Source organism: Scatophagus argus, chromosome 2 (genome assembly GCF_020382885.2).
Source record: "Scatophagus argus isolate fScaArg1 chromosome 2, fScaArg1.pri, whole genome shotgun sequence".
NCBI lineage: Eukaryota > Metazoa > Chordata > Actinopteri > Scatophagidae > Scatophagus > Scatophagus argus.
In genome coordinates, this window is record NC_058494.1 from 19,533,387 (window position 1) to 19,549,474 (window position 16,088).

General features: G+C 41.4%; 2 protein-coding genes across 2 annotated transcripts; one reads left to right on the top strand and one right to left on the bottom strand.

The window, feature by feature from the left end:
- Positions 1–328: 328 nt before the first annotated feature.
- Positions 329–12,110, top strand: spag5 (sperm associated antigen 5). The gene is made up of 25 exons (XM_046416434.1): positions 329–484; positions 902–972; positions 1,064–1,192; positions 1,281–3,574; positions 3,675–3,864; positions 3,996–4,112; positions 4,290–4,382; positions 4,493–4,627; positions 5,045–5,164; positions 5,276–5,368; positions 5,578–5,712; positions 5,826–5,919; positions 6,040–6,187; positions 6,324–6,374; positions 6,799–6,973; positions 7,264–7,397; positions 7,908–8,076; positions 8,276–8,414; positions 9,277–9,520; positions 10,198–10,330; positions 10,485–10,565; positions 10,675–10,824; positions 10,958–11,032; positions 11,743–11,823; positions 11,911–12,110. Exons 2-25 carry the CDS (start codon positions 934–936, stop codon positions 11,980–11,982), a joined length of 5,091 nt encoding a protein of 1,696 aa, XP_046272390.1. The 5' UTR covers positions 329–484; positions 902–933; the 3' UTR covers positions 11,983–12,110.
- A 1,260-nt stretch (positions 12,111–13,370) lies between these two features.
- foxe1 (forkhead box E1) lies at positions 13,371–15,640 on the bottom strand. The gene has a single exon (XM_046416447.1). It carries the CDS (start codon positions 15,266–15,268, stop codon positions 14,162–14,164), a length of 1,107 nt encoding a protein of 368 aa, XP_046272403.1. The 5' UTR covers positions 15,269–15,640; the 3' UTR covers positions 13,371–14,161.
- Between the last annotated feature and the right edge of the window lie 448 nt (positions 15,641–16,088).

Below are 16,088 nucleotides of genomic sequence, written 5' to 3' on the forward strand. Positions count from 1 at the left end.
GTGCTGGTTTTGGAATTAAAAAGTTGAGACAATGAGACACGTATGACTGACTAATGACTGACACAACCCGTGGCAGTACAAGGCATCAGGAAGAAAAGAGGGGTGTTGTTATGATCAGACATGATCAGACTTATTAAGAAACAAAAAAACAAGAACCATTGTGTGTATGTAACACATAACGGTGACTGTAGATCTCTAAAAGACAACAAAGGACAAAGATGGAGATTTTTTTTTTATCGGCATCAACGCCCTGAAGTAATGACATTTAACTGCCTTGTGGGGGCAGCAGTGTTTGGTAGTACGCGGTTAGCTCGCCTAATGTGTCATGAAACAACCGAAGAAGAAAACGGACCAATAGCAGAGCTGACGTTTGTGTTTTGAATGAAACGCGGTTGGGTTAATGGCAGCTCAGCGCTAAGTTTGTTTATTCTGATCTCGTCATTTTTTTCAGCGTTGATTAAAGTTGGCTGGTAAAAGTTTCAAGGTAAACGTGCTTTTATATGATTTTACGAGCTGCCTCATTGGATTCATAGTTTGGTTAGTTAGTGAAATATTCATAATTTGACACTGAGGCGTGCGTAAACGTAACTTGAATTAATGTAACGTTAACGCCTTTATAAATTATGAGTTCGATAGCCTAAGTCCTTCCCCACATTATTCTTAGCGACACATTTTAAAATCATCATACATTCAGGTTAGGTTTGGTTAGCTATTAGCGCTTATGAGTGTGTTAGTTGAAGTTACTTTAAGCCAACTGCCAGTATCGATACGTAACGTAACGTGAATGTCGGTTGCTTCTTAGCTAGCTAGTTAGCATAATTTATCTCGAGACTGGCTGGCTTAACATTAGTGCCCACGTTAAAAACACGTTTAATATGAAATTGTTTGTCTTCTTTTGCAGTATTATAAGCAGTTCTTCAGCACTCGGAACTAATGTCCTCCAGGAAGTCAAGTTCCATCGGGGAAGGCTTGGTAAGATGAGTGCTCTATTACACGCAGTGTATATCGTTAAATTAGTATTGAACAAGCTAATAATATTTTGTTTGACATCTGTTGATGTTAGCCCCCAAGCAGATGTGGAGACCGTACCCCTCTGAGAAGTCTGGAGAATGAAATGCTGCATCTGTCAACTTCATCATCGCGGTTGAAATCAAAATCACTGCTCAGTGCAGAGATTGTGAAAACGACAAAGGTGGGTTTATACAAATATTTTCAAATACCTACATTGTTTGCAATTTCGTTATAACAGTTTCTTACTTTCCATTTATTCTAATCAACAGGGTGATGTTCTTCTCCGTGAAGGAGAGACCCACTTGCAGTCTCCTCCATCCACCAAAGTGATACAAGCTAGTACTTCCAATATTGATATTACAGCTCTCGAGACAGCTTGTGGCATTGGAGATGTAACATTTAAATCCTTTGTCTGTCCTGGTGGGGAGGTTGAGATTACAGACTGCTCAGTGTGTGCAGAAGAGAGTATTATTTTGCCCAAGGATCAGATTATGAAAAACACTTGTCAAACAGAAGATACCGTCATCTCTGACAGTATGATAGTTCTGTCATGCAGTGACCACATAGAACACCCTTATCACAATCCTGAGATGAAAGATGCTTCCCTTGTTGACATCGATTCTGCATGTGTGTGTGAAGTTTCAAATGCTGCACTAGCCTCTGGAGATTTGGATGATGAAAGTGTCACACAAGATTCCATAGCTTTTCAGCATGACTTCGGTGAAAAGAAAGATGTCACTTGGAAATCCTTTGTCTGTGATGGCGGTGAGGTGGAAGTTTCTGATGTCACCAGACTACAAGATGAGACCATTCCTCTGCCCAAGGCACAGCTTGGTCAACCCTTACAAGACTACAGCGTGAATTCGACACGTGTCTCTGAATCTGACCAATTATGTCAAGCGGAACATGCAGATCATCCCTACTGCAGCGGTGGAAATGGTGTTTGTGTCATCACCACCTTCTCTGAAGGCGCAAATGGTCCTGAACAGCCTGCAACTGGACCAAGTGATGTAACTTTCAAATCATTTAACTGCACTGGAGGTGAGGTTCAAATTTCAGATGACACCAAACTTGCAGACCAGACTGTTCCCCTGCCAGCTGACCAAACTGCAGCCTGCAATGAGTCATATCAGTCAAATCCAACCATCTTAGCTGGTGACCAAGATCTACAAAACAGTGATCATCATTTGGATCACCCATACTGTAATATTGGAAGTCATCCATCAGCCCAAAGTGGTTCCACTGATGAGCCTCAGCTGTGCAGCCTTGACACTGTAGATGAGGTTAGACAGGCTAGCTTGGTGGTACCTGATACCCAGACTGACAGACAAGAGGGTATTGCATTCGGCTCTCTCATCAGTGCCAGAAGAGAGGCTGAAGAATCTGATAGCACTCGAATGTCTCCCAAGACTTCCCCTCTGAATGACAACAAGGCTGTGAAGTGCCAGCCCCTGGATGAGAATAGTGTACCTTCGTCTGTTACACAAGATCACATTCTAGATAACTACGAAGAGCCTGACAGTCGTGTAGAAAACAATAAATTTGTGGTAGACACTGACCCACCGGCCATCAGTACATCATCATTGACTAACATGTCTTTAAAGGGATTGGATGATAAATCTGTTAACCCTCAAATGCAAGAATCATCAAGAAAGGACCCAGTACATCCTGAGGACAGTGCATTACCTTCAGCGCTTCACAGAACTGAATCTTCTGACTGTGTTCATGTTGCTGCCTCAGCAGAGACTCCTACACCTGTCGAAGTGCATTTGGAACGTGTCTCTCAAGTGCACCTCAGCAGTGGACCCCATGAATCCAGTGAGACAAAAGACAGCGCTCTTGGTTCGTCTGGCAATGGACCTGTTCTTTGTAACTCTGCAGAAAAAACTCATGCAGGAATTCTCCCTGATGTTTTGAAAGTGCTGTCAAAGCACTCAGTCACATCCGCTTTGAAGTTTGGACACCTCAGCCCTGTTGTTAGGAGAGCCTCTTTACTTGCGTTAAAGGTTAATAAGGATCCTGCTCTAGACCAGTTTTTGGCAGATGATTCTGCTCTTGATGATGAAAAGAGTTTGTTAGCTCCTGTTAATGTCAACCCTGCTGAGCTATGGGCAGAGCTCTTGGAGAGCCCCATGCCACGTCCTCTGTTTAACTCTACAGCACTTGGTTGCAAAGCCCAGCCAGGCCCAGCCACTGAGCGGGTTGAAGGTGTGGATGTGCAGCCTTGTGCAGCCCCTCAGCCTGAAGTGGAGAAGCCAGGTGTGGATATTCCGTTGATTCCCGATGGTCCTCTTCAGCAGCAGCTTCGGCAGATGGCAGAGTTCCTGTTCTTGGCGTCAGGAAAGATGGGTCCTGCTGCTGTCTCTGCTCCTGTTCCTCCTCCCCCGACTGTCATCACACTCCCATCACCAGCAGCTACTCCTACAGAATCCCACAGTGTCTGTATAGGCACCACTCCTATAAAATGGGTAGACCACAGCGTCAATACGTCTGGGCAATTTGAAAGAAAAAGACAATTCTCTGTGTCTGATTCCTGCACTCTGACCGACCCGCTCCTGTGGAAGTGAGTGTTACCTCTGGATTAGTTATTTGATAGAACTTAGCTTATTTATGTGTTTTCTCTGTGTGCCTCTCACTGTGTCTTTCTGTTGATGTGCTCTCAGTGTACCTCCAGGCAGCCTTGAGTGCCTTCCCAAACAAGAGCTGGAGCAGAGGTTGAGGTCTAGCATGATCATGGTGGAGGCTCTCGTACAGCAGTTGGCTGCAGCCAGGACACATGGATGCCCTGCTGGCCCTGCACCTTCAGACCTCAGGGAGAAACTAGTGCAGACAGATCACACTGAACTCAGTCAGGTAAGGACAGAGTCAGAGTTTTTGCATCATTGTAGACTAATTCTGTTATTATGATGATTTCTTTTAGTTCGGCAATCAAAGTCTGTTGATTTTTCTTTTTTAATAGTGTCTTTGTTTTGTATTTTGTATAGGCCACAATGCACAGAGACTTATATTTGGAGGCCCTGAGCAGGATTGGTGAGTTGGAGCTGGAGGGAAGTTCTCTGCAGAACCTCACCCAGTGTATGCAGGACATGAGGGTCACCATGGTAAGACACAAAACATGTTGTAGTTTGCAAAATTGTTCAAGACTTCTTGCACCTGTACATAAATTGTCTGAATTTATGTTGTTGTTGTTTTATTTTTTTTCCCCCAGTGATTTACATTATTGTATGTGAAAACAGCAGATTTTATTCTCAGTTAAATGTGTATGTTTGTCCCAACAGACTTCTCTGAGTTGTGACACGGACGCTGCTCTCTCTGACATGAAGCAGATGGGAAACATTGTCAGAGAAGACCATCAAAGCCTTGCTTCACATGTATGCAAACATATCTTTCATAGTCTGGCCATTTGACATTAAGTACATGCATTTTGTATTTATCCAGTGGGTACGGATTAACTGATGTGTATTTTCCCTGTGTTTTTTAGTATGGTCTGATGAAGTCTCTGTTTAAGAAAACAAAGGAGTCACAGACGCTGATGATGCAGAAGGTCAAAGATGCCCTTCATCAAAGAGATGACATGACGGTACAGATGCAGGAGGCCTTCGCAGCCAGGGAGGCGGTAAGCACAGTGACGCATTTCTTAATTGCTGATGTGACCTTGGTTCAATATATGTTTTATTTTTACCTCAGTGACTATTCCAATTCTTGTTCAAGTCACTAAAGAATGTGTTTATTTTATTTTGATAAAGCCAGTATTTCAATAAACCAAGGCTATTCTTTGTTATGTGAAAAGATAAAATGAAAATAATATTTAAAGACATAAGATGCAGAAAAAAAATATCAATGCATAGACTTTAGCTGTGTTTGGACATTTTGGGCTTTATGTAGTAAGTATTAGTCTTCCGTTGAGAAAAGTCAAACCCCTTTCCAAAATTAATTTGATTTCTTTGTTTGTTACCAGTGATATGTTTTATTGTTTTCTGTGGACTTCTTCGTTCCAGGAGTGTTAAGTCTGTGTCTGGTTTTCTGTGTCCAGGCCTTCAGTGCGATGGAACAGCTGAGGACACACTGTGCCACAGAAATCTCAGAGCTGGAGAGGGTTGTGGGGTCTCAGCAAGAACTGTCATCTGCCCTAGACCAGACTCACCCACAACTGGTAACCGAGAACAGGCAAAACTGTCCAGTTTAATCTATTCAGCATAACAGTCATCACAATGTTTAATTTCTTTTTCTTTTCTTTTCTTTTCTTTTTTTTTCACTAATGCAGCTCACATTAAACCAGGCCTGTACTGAAACACTGAATTCTGCTTCTGATGTTTTGTCCACAACGATAAAGGAACAATCCAGTTTGATGAAAGAAGTATGTTCAAAAAGTCACAGTCTGAAAACAACATGAATGTTTAGTTCACTTTGTGTAAATTGAGTTTTGATCTCTTGTGTCTCACAATTTAATTAATACAAATTAATTGTATTAAATATTTTACTCCTTTATGTGGTGATTGAATGATGGCAGCATTTACAACTTTATCTCAACTGAAACAGTGCTCATAATACCGATGCCTTTCACAGCTCTGCACAGTCAGGGGCCTTCTGCAGAAAACTGTTCCCATACTTCTCAAGCTGAATGAGAAGGCAGCTGCTGCTCTGAGAGAAAGGGACGAGCATATCTCTGCAAGAGACCAAGCCATCAAACAGAGAGAGCAGGTCTGATGTTTATAGCGTAATTTGGATGCTTGTTGGCCTGCAGCTCTTTCCTGCTTGTTTTATCAGAGTGTTCATGGCTGTAGCTCATGAAGCTGATTATTTGTACTTAATAGATTGAAGAAGAATGGAACCAAACTAATGTGAATCTCCAAACTGCCAGAGAACAGATTGGTGATTTAAATCTGCAGGTGACAATTCTGACCTCAGGTAAAAAGAAATAATGATGTTTGATTTGTTCATTTCGTTCTTTCTCTTTTCAAACAGTTGTATAAGCAGTCAGTATAGTTTTCTTCTAAAAAATAAAAGCTAACATTTTTTTATTTTCAGAGATGGGTGTGCTGCGTCAGAAGCTTACAGAAAGAGAGGAAGAGAGGGGTCAGCTGGAGAGGAAGGTGACGGAGCTGTCTGCCACTGTTTCCTCCACTTTGGCCTCTTACGCCTTTCTGGAGCAGGCCCTTGCTGCTGAGACTTCAAAGTATGAGCCCCACTACATGTGGCAACAATGTACTTGTGCTCAGGAATATAAAAGGAAACAATTACTGTGCTACTGTATAATGTAGAAGCAAAAAAAATAAAAAAATTCACATGCTGAAACAATGTTGTTGTTTCAGACTGCAGCAGTCATGGAAGGACATCCAGCTAACTAAGGACAGAGCTAACGAGTAAGTACTGACATTGTGTCTTGTCTCTAACTTCAGCATTTATGGTTGAAATTTGTTAGTCATTTGATCAAAGACAAAAATGAGTGGAGAAAAGCTGACTGTTGTTAAGACTTTGTCACAGACTCCTCTATAACCCTTGCTGACGTTACTTGTATTTCTACATTTATTCAGAGGCATTTAGTAATAAGATCTGTGGGTATCTACACCCCTTTCTGTCATATAAACTGTGTGCTTAGCAGGGAACCTGTATGTCTTGTTGTTCATATGCAGTATGTGATGAATTACATCTCCCTGTAAGAGTTTCAGCTCCTTGAATTATGACAGAAGAGTTGGACCAATAGACAGCCTTGTTCTCAGAGAGAAAGCCACATGTTCTCTCAAATACTATAAATAATTCCACTGCCTGTGTTTTGTCTGGGTTCAGGTTGGAGACGTCGCTGGGTCAGTCTGAGCAACGTGTGTGTGAGTTAAGTCAGGCTCTGGCTCAAAGTGAGGAGCAGCTCAGTCAGCTGCAGACCCTCTCGCAATCCCAGAACATGGAGATCCAGCAGCTCCAGGAAGTTTGCACACAGCTCAGTGGTGTTCGGGAGATGAACGAGGTTAGTTTGTACGCAGTGCGCTTGTGGATTCTTGACTTGAGATGTTTCTGTGGTTTCGACCATCTTGTCTGAAAAGACTGTGGTCAGATGTTTGGCATGGAGCGAGCCACCTCAATACAGTTTAAGTTTATTTGTCCAGTTTGCTCGTAGCCGGGGTCACGCTCCATATACATAATTCACTATCAGCCAGCACGAAGCTGTGTTTCTTTGATCAGGCAGTTGAGTTATTCAGGCTTCCTGGATTCATGGATTTCTGGTTTAATTTCCTGTTGTCTCTGGGTGCGTGTCAGTTCTTACAGATGGAGAACGACTTGGCGAGGGAGCAGATGGCTGAAAGTGAGCGTATGTTGAGGGCCAATCTGCAGGGACTCCGGGAGAGGAACATCCAGTGTGAGGACCTAAAAGGAGAACTTAGTCAACTTCAGTGAGTTTCGAGAACACCACCCATCTTTTTGTGTTCTAAGATTAAAGCTGAAAAGTGATTAATATGCCTTTATAATGTCCCCATGATGGTGAGAAAGATTTATCAGGTTGAATCTTTAGGGTTTAGACCACTACTGTCTGGCTCGATTACTCCAGCGTTCTCTGTTTTTGGTTATGTCAAAAACCAGACTTTTATTTGCTTTACTTGCAAAATTTCTTGCAGTATGTAAGATATTTTATGTATTATGTTGCATGCCGTTATCATAAATGAATGAAAGTTACAACGAATATCAAGCAAAAGGATATAAATCATATCTCTGTGATGGCTTTTCAATTTCAAGATTTAAAGAAATTCACGATTGGTTAACAAGCCCTGAGTCCATCTGTGTTCATGTCGTTTTATTAAAACTTGTATCAAAAATCTGATGCAAATCTTACTGCAAACCGTTTGAAAGGTGTTTCTGTATGTGTACGACACGATAAGTTGTCTGTCTGTGTATGTGTGATGCAGGCTTGAGAACAGGAGTTTGCAGGAGGAGCTGGAAACCACAAGGTCCAGATCCAGTGCAACCGAGCTGGAGCTCGGAGAGAAGCTGGCACAGGCAGCCACTGAAATTACTTTGCTTCATCACACACTGCGAGGACTCACCAATGAGCTGCATGCAGCTCTAGACGACCAGGTAACATAAGAACGGCTACAGCAACAGCAACCTAAAGCACAATAGCCAGATTTCACCATCTTTGTGTCGCTTTCATATCTGCTCATACGTGTTTAAATTCACTCATAACAGGGATGCTTCACTCTTCCAATTTTGTGAAGGAAAATAACACTGAAATAAGCTATAAAACTGCAGAGATAAACACTTGTTACTCATGCAGGCACTGAAGGATAAAGAGTCTCAGGCAATGCACAGCGTGGAGCGTCGTCACCCCTCCAGCTCCTTTGTCGACAGCATCATGGTTGCATTAACTGCTGAGAAGGAGGAAGATGTCACCACAGAGACTTTCACTGGAGAAGGTACTGCAGCTCACCCTGCATGTTGCTGTTTCCACAATGTAATAACTCGTTGTTACAATCTAGAAAAGGTAATTCAGTTCTTTTAAGAGTCAAGAATTAAACTAATTATTCACTCATAAAAGCAGCCAATTAGCTTCATATTTTTTTTTTGTTTTCACATTGTTACAGAACTGTTTCTGACTGACACAGTAATGCTAGTTAAACCCATGCAGCTCGTCAGTCTGAATGGGTCAAGGTGAATCGTCTAATCTCGGTTTATGATCCTCTTCTCGATCATGGCACACATGCACTGCTTTGGTTGTTCCTGTTGGTGATGAGTGCTGATTATAAGAATTTAATATGATGCAATGTAGTCATGTTAAGGGGATGCAAAATATGTCTCTGAGCAGTGACTCCCGGAGGTCCACCGGAGAGACATTTGTTCAGCAGACCCATGAGTCATGAGTCTTTATAAAAAGACGAGTGTAGATATTTGAAGGTCAATTAAGAAGAGTCCATTTATGAAAAAAATCTCAGAATGTTCCTCCATTGTGACAGTGACATGTTCTCAGGTCAATAACCACTTCACTTTCTTCAATACTCCTCTTATTCTTGTTCTTACTACATTATCTGCTGTTGCAATTGTGATATTTTCCCCAATTATAAACACAGCTGTCATTTTCTGCCTCTCCTGCCACAGTATTTTGAATTATCCTCCTGAGTAATTTTGCAGTAATTTACAGAGCTACTGTCTGGACAATAATTGTGCACCAACATATGAAAAATCTAATTATACACTCCAAACTCACTTCAGATTGGGCTTAAATGCCATGTAATGATTTGGGAAATGCAAAATCTAAATCATAGTCCACTGTCTCTTCAGTCCCTTCAGATGTGCCTGAGCCACAGTGCGAAACTTTGTTCAGTGAGACGAGTGCCTTCACCCGCATTGCAGCCGTCACCCCTAAAAAGAATCTGAATGCAGTAGAGTGTGAGGTGGAGGAGGAGCAGAGCAGCCTGGCAAAGCTGTTCACTGGCCTGGACAGCACCGTCACAGAGCTCATCAGTACACTGAAGCTGGTGCGACAGCGTAAAGATGCTCAGCTGGAGGAGCTGCAGAACATCGTGTAAGTACTGGAAAATGTGTGTGGTGATGAAATCAAAATGCCCTTTTTTTGTCATATGGGAATCTGTTTAGAGATGATTGCTAATACATTTAGGGATGTAACAAACGATCGTTTTCATTATTAATCAGTCCATCATTCTTCTTTTTAGATGAACTGATTAACTGTGCTTTTTTTAAAATGTTAAAAAATCGAGTTGAACATTGGAAAACCTACAGTGACGTCTTCAAATTTATTTATTTATTTATTTTCAACCAACAGTTAAAAATTTGATCTTCAGACATTTTTAGTTTGCAGTGACATTTTAAAAAAGTCACTAAATTCTCAAATTTTAGAAACCAGAATAAGCAAATCTTGGGCAAATTTTGCTTTATAAAGTATATGAAAAATAACTTAACTGATAGAAAATCAATCTCTACCACAACTAGGAAAGGCAGCAACTAACAATTGCTTTTTAGATTTTCCTCTCCAAGTTTTTTTCTTGAGCCCAGGGGATTGTCATTTAATTCCTCTTTTTCCACCAAACCAACAGTACAAAACCCAAAGATATTGAATTTGTTATCTCATTAGACCGTAAAAGCGGCAAATCATCATAAATGAGAAGCAGGAGCTGAGGAATATTTGGTGGTTTTGCTCAGAAAAATGACTCATGACCAACTTTATCTCATACTTTGTTTCAGCTGTGGCCTGCAGGTGGAGCAGCAGGCTGCAAACAACAGACACCAGGCTGAGGTGTTTGAGCTTAAGCATCAGCTTAGCCGTTTGAACAGCCTGGCTGAGAGGGGAAATCAGGCACTGCAGCAGAAAGCTCAGGTGAGCGCCTCTGTATATCCCTGTGTTGAGCTCCCCTGTGACGGCTAACAAAATTCAAAATGGGTCTGGATGGAAAACCAGCTGATGGGGAATTATCTTTGTTGTGCTGGGAAAAGCACTGAACAGTTTCTGTAAAATGTTTTTCTTCACACAGGATGAGAAAACTTTAACAAAGTTGATGTCGGAGATACAAGAGACTCAAGAAATTCTCAATAAACACAAGGCTGAGAGTAACGTAAGGCACAAAATCCATATGTATATAAAACACTCAAAATACAGCTGGGTAAATATAGCAGGGTTTTTATTCCTTTTTTTTCTTTTTTCCATCTTTCAAATCTTCACAGGAATTGCGGAAAGAGGTGGTTGAGCTTCGCCGTTCTCTCCAGCAGTCACAGGTGGAGTCTCAGTTCCTCCGGGCGGAGATGAGAAAAGCTGGTGGCCAATCAGCTCTTCCAGCACATTCCATGGAAGAGAAGATCCAGTTATTGAAAGAGGTATGATCCTGTCACTTATCGTTGTGAGAGTTTCCAGATGCTGTTTATCTATTATAATACCTTTTTAGGCTATGGCTGAGCAAACACTTTGTAATGCTCATGTTCTCCCAACTCTGTGGTTTTTTATCTGAAGGTGGAGAGACTGAAGTCAAGTCTTCAGGAGGTGGAGCAGGCCAGAGTTAAACTCCTTGACAGAGCAAAAAGACACGTAAGAATCTACTTGATGAACTGAAGAAGTCATTGATATTCAGTCGTTTGTCCACTGCAGGACTCGACTGGAAAGCACCAGGCACTTTTCTCTACTTAGTTTTCCACTTCAGATTGTCGCCTCAATGCAGACGAGGTTCTTAGCTTATCGTCATAGCGGCACTACGCCCCCTTCACTTTTCAAGCAGTCCGGGTACAACACGCGGGAGCTTCGCTGTGGTCTTGACAAGCTGCAGCCTACACTGGACATTTACTCAACTGACAACTTAATTGCTAAACTTCTCCACATTCGCCCGCTCACTTGCTCAACCAACCATTCAGTACTCACTAGATGATTGCGATGATGATTATTATTATCATTATTATTATTATTATCATCAAGAAATTAAATAGGATAAAAACAAAAGAACGAACGCGAACACCAATGCCTTGAAATAAAATACTGTAGACAAGTAAATGTACGCAGTATAAATGTCAGTTTTCATACCAAGGTATACTGCGGCCTCACGTAAAATCAAGAATGGGGGAAAAAAAAAGCAAGTAGAGGCGAGTCGAGCCCTACTGTGCGGTGGAAAATCTACTTTACAGAGCAAATACCGGGATTTGTTTGACTTCTCGGAATAACCGTATCTTCATCCATAATAAAAGAACTGTCATGAATGTTTGGATGACACCCAGTTTTTTTTCACGACTCTGTAATACGTCTCACAGCAAATCATCCACCAGACCAACCAGCAGAAAAGTGAGAATGAGCTTCAATTGTTAAACGGCATGATCAATAAAGTCAGAGAGGTGAGAAATGCTTGTCACATTTCCTTCATTGTTTGTGTCCAGCTAAGACTTGATCGTACGTAACGTGTGAATGTTTTCTCCACTCAGACCCTGCTGTCTCTGCCAGATGTGGTGAAGAACTGTGACCAGCTCCAACAACTCATTGAATACATTGGCTGACATGTTTGTTCATTTGTTTTTGTCACCTCCTTTTACTGTATTTATGTCAGTGTTATGTTTTAGCTTGCCCTGTTTGTAAATGTTCATATTTTTAGTATGATTTAAATAAAACAAGTTGTCTTTGTTCCAAATATATGTCATCTTTTTTTTTTTTTTTTTTTTTTTCATTTTGGGAGTAATGACAGTGACGGGATCAATTTTTCAAAATGTTTGTCTACTCTGTTGGTTTTGCATGCAATATGCTGAAAATACTCCAACAGTGAATATCACACATATTTTTCTCATGTCAGATCATATTTAGGTGTTCTCAGATGATGATAATGTGGGTTTTGTCTTAATTTTATGTATTTATTTGCCAAAGCAGTTACGGTAATATCTCGGCCCAGTATTTAGTTCAAACCATCAGATGACGATTTGTTAAAAAGAAAAATATGGTAGAAATTTAAAACTTTTAAGATGTATGTTCACCTGCTGTATTTGTAGAGTAGGTCCTGCAAAAAATTGATGAAATATACTAACTTCCTTCAAACATAATTTCAACAGTTGCAATCCTACTGTGTTTCCGTGTAGGTTTGGATTTAACCTCAAGTGTGGCTGGAAAGGCTGCACATTAGGGTTAGTTTAATGACACGGCACATATTTTCTGTCACTCCTCATAATAATTTTGTTGAAATCTCCATGCACCTTGTTTTAGAATTTGCTTGTCTAATTTTACAATATTCAATAAGTACACTGTGAGGACAAGGCGATTTCCCTTGAAAATCAGCCTAATTCTTTCTATTATATCCTACTGTTGGATCATAAGCCAAGCTGGTGTTTATCAAATAAATGTTTGTGTATCACCTCTGTCACTGTTATTTTAAGTGCTGATCTTACAATGATTAGCTCTGGTCTTTTTGAAATTTTTATAGTTTGACACTTGCTGATTACTGCTATTCTCCTTTAATCTACATAGATTTGATTTCAGTAGCACTCATGAAAAATTAGGATCCTTTCAACTGTGGATACCCTGTTGGAAAAGTCATATCTGTCAACAAAGCTTCTTTTCTGATAGAAAATTCATGTGTCTTCACTATAATGAAGCGTTTCCTTACGAGTCTCATCTTGTCAGATATGCAGACTTCGTGTAAAGGAGGTTTCTTGTGTTGAGATAAAGGACTCGCACTGCTTAACTTTAGGCTGAAATATTGAGTTACAAGTCAATTCATTTTCTTGATTAGAGGATCTGTGTGGTAGATTAACTGTGTCTGTCTGTCTAAGTGCGGTGTTGATGTCTGGACATGATAATTGCGGCCGGTCATGGTGACTGGTAATACTGCGTGGCTCCAGACAACACTTCAAACCAGATGAGCTGAAACAGCAAAGAAAGCAACACAAGCACAACAGTGGAAGGATTTTTTTTTGTTTATGGTAGCATATGTCTTAATCTTTTGGCTCCTGTTATTTTGTAATATGTTATATTTGAATTCTAAAATTATATAAATTCAGTTTATGGCTAACTGATGCCACATGTCTGCATACCAACATTTCCTCCTGTAGCATTTTACGTGTAACCATTCTGGTATTTTTTTTTTTTTTTGTTTTCCACCTAATTACTTAAATTAGCAATAATACAATAGTTTAAATATCTTATTCTTGAAGAGCAAAAGTGCTATCATAATGCTGTTTATTTCCAAAAAAGACAACCTGACAATGCATTCTTGTTTGCGCACAAAAATACATGCAAATATACTAAAGCTGATGTTTCTTCATACAAGCCTCTTATTGCAAAGCCAATGACCATGAAGCACAATAATTTATTTTAACATTTCAAACTCTGTCACTTAAGCTTACCATTAATGTAAATTTTAAACTTGCACATTCAATTCTTGACAAAAAAAAGCAAAAATAAAACAAAGCTTGCAACCACACTCGACACTGGATGAATTGTACATCCAAATTTCTATTGAGTGTGTCTTGGAGTAGATCATCATCAATATGAGAAAAAGGTTGAAGGGTTAATGTGGAAAATCACAGTTATGTCAGGAGAGGTGTTTTAAATCAGTCTGTTCACTTTTATCTTATAAAAAATGTCACAAACGAAAGAAGACAGTCGTCTCTGGCTCACTTGGTGCCGTCTCAAGTCTCAGGTGTTCTGTTAACACGGTAGTGAGAAGCTCTGATCCAGATTCCCAGTAGCTCAGATTGCAGACACAAACCTGTCCATATTCCCTGGATACGTGGGGTGTCTCAGGTAACCGCCAGTGTTGGCGATAGGGCCTGCTGCGCTGCTATACTGGGAGAAAGAGCCTAACTGCACCGGGGAGATCCTGCCGTAATGATCCATGGACTCTGCAGGGCCGTGGGCTGAGGAATGGATGCGTCCCGTCACGGCATACCCCTGGGTGTGGGCCTGTCCATACGAGCCCTGGTGTGTATGGTGGTGTGGGTGGCTGTTTGGCCCAGAGTAGGTGAATCCGGGATGTGTAGAGGAGGGGCGAGATGATACAGCGCCTCCGCACGTTTGGCTCTGGAAAGTCGGGGCTCCCAAGTTGCAGGGACTGGATTCGTTTGGATGCCCCTCAGGACTGAAGCTCCGGCTGGGCTGCTGCATCACCTCCACCCCTTGACCTCCCAGCATACTGGCTGCAGTTGGGTGTCCTATGAGGTTATTGATGCTGAACATGCGGGTCTGACCAGGTCCAAACCCAGGAGGCGATGAAGAGGGATAATAGGCTGAGGGCAGTTGCTGCCCGTAGGTCGGGCAACTGACTGTCATGTTCGGATAGACTGAGTTGGCATATGCCGCTGATCTGGCAATTTGGACGGGAGAGAAAACTGGTGTCTCGTGGACATATGAGGTGTAAGTGCTGAAGTCACAGCGCTTAAACCTCTTCCTGCGCCTCAGGAAGCTGCCGCTCTCAAACATGTCCTCTGCATTTGGGTCCAAAGCCCAGTAGTTGCCCTTTCCTGGCCGCCCCGGCTCTCGGGGAATCTTGATAAAGCAATCATTGAGAGTCAAGTTATGGCGGATTGAGTTCTGCCATTTCTTTGAATTGTCTCTATAAAAGGGGAAGCGCTCTGTGATGAATTTGTAGATGCCCCCCAAGGTCAGCTTTCGGTCGGGAGAGTTGGCAATGGCCATGGAAATGAGTGCAATGTAGCTGTAGGGGGGTTTCCCTCTCTGCAGAGGTCTCTTTCTTCTCCGACCTCTGGGCTGCTCCTCTGTCTGTGGTGGAGGGTTAGATGCAGACGAAGTGGTGTCTGCTGGAGAGTCTTTTTCCACTTTGACCACTGGCATTGTCATGAGACAGCTCAGAAATGTCCTGTAAAAGACAGACTATGAAGGAACTTTCCTGCAAATGCTGTACGGTGTTAGAACTTCCACAGTTTTTATGAAGTTTCCTGAGGAAACAGATTAAATCCTGCACCGTGAAAGTCAAACAAGAGATCAGCCCAGCACACAACACCCTCAGAACGATCACACCAGTTTCTAACAGCTCACTGTCTTCGTGTCCAAATCCCGCAGTTGTTGAAATGCAGTGGCAGTAATGAACTTTTCCAAGAAATCCTCTTTCGTGCTCAAAGGCTGTGCTCATGCAGCTTATTCCCACAATTTGTTGTCTGGTTAAGTCGTAGAGTTAAGGTGTAAGAGCGCCATGCGTGGTGTTTAAGGTGTGTGTGAGAATGAGTCATTCAGTGTTACCTGAAGAGTGTCTTACCTCCACAGAGTACCTGAGGGACCACACCTCCTTACACGTCACATGCTCTTGACATACCTCAGCTTTATGAGGGTCTATTGTTCATGCCCGACAAAAGTCTGCATACTTTGTGGTGGAAATTTTCTATTTTGAGGAATTTTGAATTCTTTAGGTTATGTATGTAAGTTATTTGTGGAATTGATATCTGATTTCATAAAATGTCAAAAAATTTACTGTCGAGAATCAGAATCTGCTTTTCTGATTAGAAGTTGTCAATCAAAAAAATGTACATAGAATTTTCATTTACCTTCGATTACTTTTTATGTATTTACTTGCAACTTTTTGTTGTTGTTGTTTAATAGACCAGCACTGTCAAAACAAACATAGTTTGCTTTTTGTATTCAAATTTTCCTTTAAAAGCCAACC